The 10,937-nt window shown below is 40.9% G+C and overlaps 1 protein-coding gene across 1 annotated transcript; it reads right to left on the reverse strand.

The window, feature by feature from the left end:
• Window positions 1-28: 28 nt before the first annotated feature.
• bbof1a (basal body orientation factor 1a) lies at window positions 29-8,043 on the reverse strand. Its single transcript, XM_020590779.1, has 11 exons — window positions 7,866-8,043; window positions 7,529-7,781; window positions 7,379-7,444; window positions 5,394-5,537; window positions 5,231-5,311; window positions 4,966-5,036; window positions 4,140-4,284; window positions 3,098-3,588; window positions 1,464-1,568; window positions 662-730; window positions 29-469 (listed from the first exon to the last, which is right to left on the reverse strand). The coding sequence occupies exons 1-11, from the start codon at window positions 7,907-7,909 to the stop codon at window positions 370-372; spliced, it is 1,569 nt and encodes a 522-aa protein (XP_020446435.1). The 5' UTR covers window positions 7,910-8,043; the 3' UTR covers window positions 29-369.
• Window positions 8,044-10,937: the final 2,894 nt, after the last annotated feature.

Here is a 10,937-nt window from a genome sequence, read left to right on the forward strand (position 1 = left end):
GGCATTCCTAATATTCTGACCTTCATGTATGTAGCTGGGGAAAACAAAAATACAGGCACCTCTGAATATAATGCAGTCCAGTACATCACCTTTAACTATGACCAATTATAATCAACACAGTTATGACAATTTTACCAAAAACACATCTTGAGCTTCATAAACACAGATGTTAAGGTGGAAGTGTTGCATTGAATTGCATACAAGTGTACCCAATAAAGTGGCTGGTGAGTTTACCCGCATGGTAAGATTTCTGATGAGGCCAAACGTATTGTATTCTAGTAAACACATGACTGACATTCTGTGGGAAGAGGACAAAACAGAGGCAAACAAACCCAAAGTATGATGTGCAATGTAGAGGCCACACAGAGGTCATGCGATGTGTATATCTGGAAGGATGTTTGGGATCGAGGGCAGAACAGACTCAGGCGCCTGGGTGATGAAGGCTGCTGGGGAAAGCTCCTCTCTAATTCTGGAAGACAGTCATCATTATGCAATGCCAAAAAGCAAGTGTTTTGATAAATCACATGTAAGCACTGATGTTCTCACAGCAGGTTCTTTTTCAGATAAACATGGAATGCAAGACCAAAAATATCTGCACAGGCTTTGCAACTGAAAAGATGGAGTATAACATTTATTCTCATACATTCCTTTAGTATCTTACCCAGCAGCATCACTGTCAATAAGGCGCTTCTCTGAGGAAGCAGACAAAGCCAGATGTCTGCTGGTTTTCCTATCAGGAACATACACAGTTGCAGTTAAACACAGAACCTAAGTGAAAAGCCATGTTTTAGCATTGCTTGTCTATTCATGAAGGGCTGCAGTCTATCTTGAAAAGGGATTACTCCAGGTTAACACAAGGCACATTGACTTGGACACCAACTCTGAATTACCAAATGCTCTGTGCTAGTCTACTTGACTGTGTGCCAGACCACTGTTAACATTAATATACATCTCCACTCGCCTGCCATGCCCCCCTGCATCTAGATTTCCTGCACACCCTTTCTGAGAATTATGTAACCAGCTGCTTTCTGACCGCAAGTGTTCAAAGAATAAAATAAACTGCTAGTGTAGTGATGAGGGGCCAACAGGCTGAAAGCAAATTGACATGACCAGATGTTTGTTTCCAAGCACACGACTCTGTGGCTGGGCCTATTTTTACTATTGTGCCCAAACTCTCTTTTTACCCCCCCATTCTTTTTAAGTAGCTGGATGGAAAAGAAAATTGGTTGAAGCCTAGCTGATGTTTTATGGTATCCTCTAAGAAAATGTCTGTTTAAAACATTAAAAAGAGGGAGGCGTCACTACATGTTTACTGAATTTTGTCTATAAGAGGTAACTGATGCAGACATTTTAGGGGAGTATGAATGGACTTTCACGTACTACCTAAGATTAAATCAATAAGTGGTGAACAAGCAACCATCAAGTCTTTGCTGACAAACATTAAACTGGGTTTGTTTTTTTACCTTTCCTTCTGTCCATTCATTTTAGCAAAGAGAAGCCTGAGCACTTGTTCCTTCTGCTCCCAAGTGAGATCTGAGATTTCAACTTTGCTGCCTAGTCGATGTGTCCTAAAAAACAGGCGCATGGAATGAAAATGAATGTTAACCTGTACTACTGTACAAACTGACTTACATATATAGGTTGTATTAAGATAAACCATGAAGAGCGAGATGAACACTGAATGAGCAAAATGTGATTTGGTGTTAATAAACTCGAGGAATTAAAATCAGATCAAACAAGCTTCATAAATAACAACAATGAATCCGATAAGATCTGTAGATTATTTAACTTACTCTCATGGTACAAAAACCAAAGCCATACTTAGATCATTAGACACTCACACACACACAAAGCATTCAGCATAGTGCACTGGACATTTCTATTCAGAATCTACAAAATCTGATAGTGGAGAGTCACCCATCCACTGGATAAGAACACTAGACACATCACCCAGGGCTGTGCTCTACTATGATCTGCTACGCTCCACCACGCACTGCCCAGCTCTTCAGATACTTCCTGTTATGAAATTACAACAAATGAGAATGCAAAAAAACATACTGATCAAGCAGATAACTGAACATCGCCTGGGACTCCGCAGCTCAAGACTCTCTCCTCTCACTCCACTCTGGCAACATTACATATTTAGGTATCAATATTTCCCCCAGACTGTCAGAGCTTTTTAATCTCAACTGCACCCCTCTATTAAATAAGATAAATGATTTCAATTGCTAGAACAACCACCTACTCACTGGCCAAACTGCTACAGTTAAAATGAAAATTTCTTCCACAAGTTAACTGTATTCAATGTTTACCACAGCACTCACAGAGAAATCATTTAAATCACTTGATTCGTTAACTTCACGCTTCTAATGGAAAAACAAGAAAGCCAAAATGACAAACACAATATCAAAAAAGAAAGTTGCCTACAAGTGCCAAACTTCCAACCAGTTACAATGTTTCTATCCATCCATTATCTATACCCCTTATCCCAGGTGACACTGAGGGAGAGGCGGGGTACACCCTGGACAGGTTGCCAGTCTATCACATAGACAACCACACACACTCACATCGCCAATTTAGGAGACCATGCAAACTTCGCATAGAAAGGCACCAGGCTGGACGGAGCTCAAACCCTGAACCTTCTTTCTGTGAGCAATGCTCCAACTCCGACAGTGGAAAGTGAACAAAATCACTAAATCATTACTCTCTGCCTGCCCCACCCCCCTTCCTCCACCTTAAACTGGAAGCACACACACACACCACACCTGCACACGACCTGTCCTCTCATTATATACTTGCTTATATTCCTCTGTTTCACCTATTAACCATTGTTTTATTGTCCATGTCCTGTCCTGTTCATGTCCTAGGTTTTGTGTTGTAATTCGCACCAGACTGGGTTCTGAGAAAGGACCAGTTCAAAGATACTGTGGACCCTCTGATGCTCATTCAAATGGTTGCAAACATACTGCCTGTTGTGTTGTAAACAAACATCTTGACTCACCATCTTGCTTAACAAAAACATAAAAATGTGTTTTAAAACTATCACAAAGACGTACACAGCAGTACAAGTCACGAAGATGATGGGAAGTGGACCTACCACATCGCAGCTGCATCCATATCTGAATAGACAGAGTTGGTGCTGTGGGGGCTTTTATGGAAAGTGCGGATGGGTGGGAACTTTAACCTCCCTGCTGTGGCTTCTCTCAGCCTGCAGTGATAAGCCTTTAGTGCCTCTGTTTTGTATTGCAGCCTACTGGCCATGATCTCCTGCTTCACCTGAGCCAGTGCCTCATGGAAGAACTGCTCCAGCTCTGTGCGCTGCTCTACAATGGTGCCCGCTAGCCGCTTGAGGTGCCCCAATTCCCTCTCCCGCATGGCAAGGACCCTCTGCAGCTTCTGCAGCTCCACCTGGCTGGCCTGGGTTCTAACCAGCATCTTCTCCTTCTTTTTTTCCTCTTGCTCAGGTTTCCCAGCTTTTAGGTCTAAGGCCTGCTCCAGAGTAGCCACCTTGGTCCTCAGTTTAGATATCTCATCTTTTTGGGCCTCCATGTCAGCTGCATTCTTCTTTACCAGCAACTCAAACATGCTCTGGGTGAGCAGAAAGAAGAGTACAGTGGTGAAGTGGACGATGTTGAGCTACCTTTAGAACATGCTTTCATTTTCATACCAAAACAGAGCTAGAACAGATAATGATTTGTGTGGTAGCCTGTGCTGCTGAGTGACCAAAACTTCAACAAGGTGGATTTACTCCCTTGATTAACTGTCAGCAAAGGTAAGATTAATGTGCACATCATTTATTTGTCTCAAACAAAATCAGGGCCAGAAACCTGTGAAGGTGAAGCCACTGAATTTGAACCCATACACCAGTGGAAACTCACCACAACCACTGACCACTGAGAGGATGAGTAGTAGTCAAGGGTGGGGGGGGTATAAGAGGGACCACAAGCAAAATACACAAGGTCAGCACAAGTAAACACCACAGGGGGAAAAACCACCTGAAATATATTCTGCACAGATATGACAAGTGTTTATAGCTGAAATGACTGAAAATGACTTTATAGAGATGAGTGGTCTCTTTCCAAGGACACCCGGTGCCTCAGATTAACACTGCTGTTTGCTATCCTACTGCTCGAACATACCTTGTCCAGGGCCAGTGAGGCATTTTCCTTTTCCAGAGTGTTTGACAATTTCTGCAGGTCTTCTGCCTCCTTTATGTGATATTTCAGAGCTTCAGTGAGACGAACATTCTCCTTGAACACTGAGTGTGAGGCATCGTCCAGCTGCCTAAACAGTTTACAGTGCAAACACATGAACCACTGAGAAATGTTTAATTATAAACATGTCCTTATGAATCTTAATTTTCTGACTGACAGCACTGTAGGGACTTCAGATTTATTTAACCTGCACAAATTGTTCCTAGTCAAACAAAAATGCTTTATGAAATATTTTAAGATTGTTTATTAGTCAAGGTGGTCAAGGCTTTGACTGTGAGGAGAGCATATGACACACCTCTTTTAGTTTCTTGGTTCTTACACTAAAAAGTGAATTAACTGGGCCATTGTACTTGGGATTTAAAGACAGCCTCAGTGTGTTCAAAATTAATTCAATTGCTGACAGTAAGACCAAACCGGCAGGACCACACCAGTATCAATGTTGATGTTTTATGAGCTGTAGAAAATAACTAAACAGAGCAGAGGTCAAATACACATCCCAAGGGCCTAAAAAGAAATAAACTATGGTGTTCCACACATCTCCCTACAGGAGAAGTGTGTAGGCTGAGAATGTGATCATTGGCTTACTATCGTGAACATGAAGAACCAGCGTGGTCAAGAAAAGAACATTAGTTGTAATTGTATATATTTATATACTATACATAAATGGCTGCGAGAGTAAATTATTTTTTCTTTGAAAGTGCAATTTATAGACCAAAATTACATTGTGAAGATACAGCAGAAACACACTCACACAATGGCTTCATTGTGGGCCCTCTGCTCCACCAGCGCTATCATTTGCTCAGCTTCCCTCTCCAGGCAAGCCTGCAGGGAGATTTACAGTATCAGCTACTAGGTTAGCTATTTTAATCCCCATCTCTCATCCATGGTTCACTGACAGAAGGCCAGATCTTTACAACTGATACATTTTCAAATCTGTTTTCCCCACAATAATGTCACATTTGCCATTTTCTTCCACACTGGAGGAATAGTTTAGGTGATGCTTTTAGACTTGATACCTTTTCTTTGAAGAATTTATACTCCATCTTGTTTAGGTTTTCCCTATGCTCCTTGGCAGCAATATCCATGCTTTCTCTCATCTACAAAATAAAGAGGTCATAGTTACTGGTAGCATTTTAACACCCTGACACAAGAAGCATTTCATCGTGTGTTTCTTCTTACATCACTGAGCTCCTGCTCCATCTGGATTTTCTTCTTCTCAAACTCCTTCATTTTTCTCATTCCATCCTGGATCATGTTAAAATCACTGGACTTCTTTCTGAACAGCTCCTTCATCTCATTAATTTGAAGTGTGTAATCTTCGACCTGTTGAAACCAATCATAACTTTAGACAAACAACATTCTGCATATTAAATGCATGCCTTAAAATGCATCTGAATACCTACAGTATTCTGCAAAATTCCGCTTCTATTCTGCTGCTGCAAAATTCCCATAAAATTCCCCTAAGTGCGGTTTGCATTAGCTAGGGAAGAAGATTTTTGTCCCCAAGTTCACACAGGCCGTACTCGTTTGCAAACCGACTTAAGCACAGGATCAGTCAAGCTAAATACCTCAAGATGCTACTGTGGAAAAGCCAGTCTGGGCAAAAAAAGTGACCAAAGTCATGAGAGAGTAGCAAAACACACACCCACCAACATGTACATGACAACTAAATAAGGGGTTATCAACAATCTGATTACAAGTTTAGGTCTAATCGTTACTTTTCAATTAACTCTGTGTATGCTGATCTGCAGACAGCTGACGAATTAAAGGAAAACCCCGGATGAATGAGTGGTCTCCTCCAGGATGACAATGCCGTCATCCATAGGGCACAAGAGGCCACTGAATAGTTTGTTGAGGATGAAACTGAGGCGACTTGTATGCTATGGTCTCCAGAATCATCAGATCACAACCCAGTTGAACACCTATGAGAGAATTTGGACTGATGTGTTAGACAGTGCTCTCTACCACCATTATCGAAACAGCAGACGAGGGAATATCTTTTGGAAGAATGTGTTCATCCCTCCAACAGAGTTCAGAGATTTGTAGAATCAATGCTGAGATGGACTGAAGCTGTTCTGGCAGCCCGACACCTTATGGAGACACTTTATGTTGCTTTTTGCTTTCATTTGTCACCCGTCTATATACTGATGCACCAATCTACAGTATTTACACAAGCTGGTTTGCATCATATGCAATTTTCAGTCTCTGTGATCTAATAATCACCTTTAAAAATGTTTACCATGTTAAAGTTGGGTAGTGTTGCAAGCATTCTTGTGCAGTAACTGCAGCTGAAGAAGTCTTTATACTATAATTATTTGGATGACTCAATTTCTCAACAGTTTCATTATGTCTCTCCTTAAGACAAAAGTGAGGGCATTTGCTTCCCTTTAGTGCCTTTGGTGGAGTAGTTTCCATTAGCTAAGTCAATTTGCACAATGAACCATTTTATCACTTCACAATGAGAAAAAGGACTGTGAATAAAATGTCTTGAAATCACATCTTTAGAGTCAGTCATACCACAGCATTTTTATTTTTTTTTACCAAATGAACATATGTGACATTTCCATACATGTCTAAAATAGGGATGTTTCAAGTTGGTCCAGACCATGCCTCTTTATTTCCTCCTCAGAAGCTTTTTGGACTCAATTTGACTAGCATGAAGTAAGGGCTGGGAGATGGAAAACAGCTGCTGGCAAAAAAGTAAAAGCTTTTTCTACTTTTGGGGTGGGGGTGTCTAGTAAAGCCACTTAAATTTTGTCATTTCAATTTGATAGTTTGATCTTGACTAGAAAGAGTAGTGGTCAGTCAATGATAACATTTCTGATCTCCCTGAAGAATACAAACCCAACAGGGCTTTGAGATCTTTAGGAAGCAGTCTGCTGGTAGAACCTTGGGTCAGAACCAAACAGAGTGAAGCTGCTGTTAGATTTTATACTCTACGATGACCTTAAATGTGCCACAACTCTAACACTTTCAAGTCTCAACTAAAAACTGTTTTCCTGTGCCTGTTTGACCGGTTTCTACGCTGTACTTTATGCACGGTAACTGCATGATTTCCGGTTCACACCTTTTATTTTGTCAATATGCTAGCTTGCGCTTGTATTGCGGGCTAAATGGAAGCTCGAGAGGCACTTCTCTCGTGGCTGTGTCTTAAACGAACTCACCAGTTTGTTTTGCTCCTCGTGTGCTAGTGCCTCTTGACTTTTGAGGGTTTGCTGCAGCATATTGATCTATTAAAATGACAGAATGTTTAAAAAACGATCGAGGTCATCACTCGAGGTACACATAAACACATAGTAATGTTACTTCTCGACCTTCTTCTCTTTCGCTGCATCTTCTCTCTTCAAATAGTCTGTTATATCGATGGCGTCTTTCTCCGCGCGGTACAGTTGATTAGTGAGTTCATCATTGGCGCGTGCCAATTTGCGACAAACCTCGCGGTACTGCACGAGAGACTTGTCGGTGACTTGTAACCTCAGGTCCCAGAGGGCAGCGTTGGCTTTGGCCTTTTCGACCTCCAGCTCTTTGTCCGCTTTTGGCCCCTGTTTGCTTTTCAGCTTTCCTTTCCTGTGACAAAAGTAACATTTGGTTTGACGTTTTTGCTGCAGTGAAGTCAATGCAGCAAAAAGGTGTACAAATGTAGTCACTTACCCGGGCTTCGCTTTCTTTCCTTTAGCGACTTTCTTCTTCTTCATCACTACTACTTTTGTTGGCTGAAATACTACAGAAAATAGCTAAAATACAACAGAAAACAAACCTGTAGAGCTAGTGCTTGACTAGCGGTAATGATAGCAAGCTCCTAGCCGGTTGTGAATGTTTATTGTTATTGCCATGGAGACGCTGCAGCAGGTCAATTGTCTGCTGCAATCCAAGTAGACCTATTGTATATTTAATCACCACAGCCTCAAGGTATAGTATGAAAACTACTGTGGTATTTGGTCATTTTTATGTTTAAAATGCATGTTTATTTATTGAAAAATAGCATTTTAACATATGCATTTAGAAATGCATTCCCTAGGAAGATTGAATTTCACTTAGGCACAGTTTTTATTATTGAATATATGACAGAGAAAGTACATGACACTTTCATTACTTTCTTACAGGTGGGCCACTAGACCCCTCTCAGCACAGTATATTTAGATAGATGGATATGTGAATAGAATAACTTCTTAGGGAGCCCCAGAGCAAGATATTTGTTCCTGGGCCCCTCCTGACCCCCAGTGTACACAGTGAATTCTTCCTCTTATTCCTTCCATATAGTTTTCTGATATTTTTGGGCCAAGCAATTAATTGAGTAACTGAGGAAATAACTGGCAGATTAATAGATCTATCCATTATCTATACTGCTTATCCTGAACAGGGTCCATCTGACATTGGGCGAGAGGCGGAGTACACTCTGGACAGGTCACCAGTCTATCACAGGGCTGACACATAGACAGCCAACCACACACACACTCCATACTCACTCCTACAGACAATTTAGGGTCACCAGTCAACTTTGTATGCCTTTGTACTGTGGGAGGAAGTTGGAATACCCGGAGATTCTGTGGTCCAGACTCCACCGACCTGAGCCTTCCAGCTTAACTGGTCTCCAGTCTCTGAATATGGATCCTCCGTTCTGAGTTGTGTCCATGAACTGACACTAACAATGCTTGATTCATCTCATGATTATTTAGTGATTTATAAGCTGTTTAGTCCAAAAAGAAAACAGTGGAAATTCCCTCACAAATTTACAGAGTGCGAGGCAATATCCAATCAAGAATTCAAAACCCAAGTTTCAATTTTTATGTCAAACACAGACAAAACAGCATATCCTTACAGCTGAGAAGCCAGAACCAGGAAATGTTTGACATTTTGATGTCAGTTAATGATTAACCACTCCTTAATATTACCTGCAGTTTATTTTCTGTCAGTCTGCTAATTGATTAATAAACTCACATGGACTCACATGTTTCTCAAGTTTATCTGAAATGTTGCTACCAGTTCAATGGCACTGTCTTAAACAATTCTCTTTTTCTTATTAGCATTTATTTCTCAAGTTGTAGCTATCGCTTGTTCAACTCTTGGTTCAAATAACCACTTACTGTGGGAGATTATAAGAACCAGATGTCCGTTCTGCGCAACAACTTCTGGATTGACACAGAATCTCTGTATTTGTCTTGCCTTGTAATTACAGCCTTCTCGCACTGGGAGCTATCAAATAAGATCAGTTTGCACATGATCTCCTCCCACATGATGACATGAAAAAACATTTGGCTTCTGTCTGCAGTATTGTCCATGTTATCCTGAAAAGAACTATGTGTTACTCACTGCCATCCCCACAGCTGTTTTTTGCTGGAGTTATGGGAAAACCACTAAGATCAACATGAATGCATTTGGCATACATCTTTGAGGAAGCTCATCCAACAGAAACAATAAAGTTAGCATGGGTCACAAGTCAAGCTCAAAACCACTGGGCTCTGTCCATCATCTTGTTCAAGCTTCTGCAGGAGCCTGAGGATGTCCAATGCAGACGATTCATTAAACCAAAAAAGTAGATATCACAAGTGCTGGGTGTAGCTACTGTAAACTCAATTGTATAGGGTTGTTCTCTGCCCTGGCATCTTGAACAGAGTTTGAAGACTAAATTTAAAGGTAATTACTATGACAGTAAGGAGAGAAAACCGAAATAACCCTGAGCTTTTCAAAGCTGTCATTATCATTGGAATTGTAATGACAAGGTTTCCTCAATGGACTTTTTGGGGTAGGACACCCACAAACATGACATTCCTGAGGGTAACATTGTAGCATATTAATGATATATTGCACAGTGTGGATTACAAAGCTGGGGACCCTTCTCAAGCTTTATGGTTACACTTATCTTGAAACAAAATACCAGGCATTGTATTGAACATACACTTCTTGTTTAAAACATTGTTTGTAATGTGCTGTGTCATTTTGTAGAGTAACACTTTAAATACACTTTAAACAGTAGCACTGCATGTGCAGATGACATTTCAACATGATCCAGCAGATTTTCCATTTCCATTTATTGTATGTTATCTAGAGTGAATCGAAATTCACATGATATTTTACTTGGAAAACATATGGCATCACATTATAATGGCAAAATAAAACAGGTGCTGGTTTACCACTAAAATATGATTCATGTGCCAAATTTCCTAAGGTGGATTGAAGCTGTCCAAACACTGAACATGATCTATAATAATTACTACATTAACCACAGGATGTGTCTGAACATTATTAGTAAGAAAATAACAAAGTAATTACAAAATGAACACACACCCCAGACAAAACATGACTAATGTTTCTGATAGGACATTTGTATTCAGGTTTTATTCATCACATTATCATATTGTACTGTTAACATGCAGCTATGGGCAGAAGTCAGTGAGAAGTCCTGCACATGGATGCTTTGATAGGGGTGAACGGTCATTCTGGTGTGCCGCAAGATTGAAAAAGGTAGCCACAATATTTAGAAAAAAGGAAGGAGGAAAGAAAGCCCAATATTTTTAGTTCAAATTACAGTGTTGGAACAGTGCTTTGCACAGTCAAGTGTCCTGGGAGTGGAATGGCATGATGGATGAACACCGGTGCCAAGCCCCACCCCTCCCCACACTGTCCTCTCTGTGGACTTCCTGTGCTCTCTTGTGCCCATCTGCAGGACCTCTGTCCTCCCTTAACCCTTGGCTGAGCTAGTCGGCAGCTCAGTTTCTGCCTCAG

This window comes from Monopterus albus, unplaced genomic scaffold, assembly GCF_001952655.1.
Source record: "Monopterus albus unplaced genomic scaffold, M_albus_1.0 scaffold13.1, whole genome shotgun sequence".
NCBI lineage: Eukaryota > Metazoa > Chordata > Actinopteri > Synbranchiformes > Synbranchidae > Monopterus > Monopterus albus.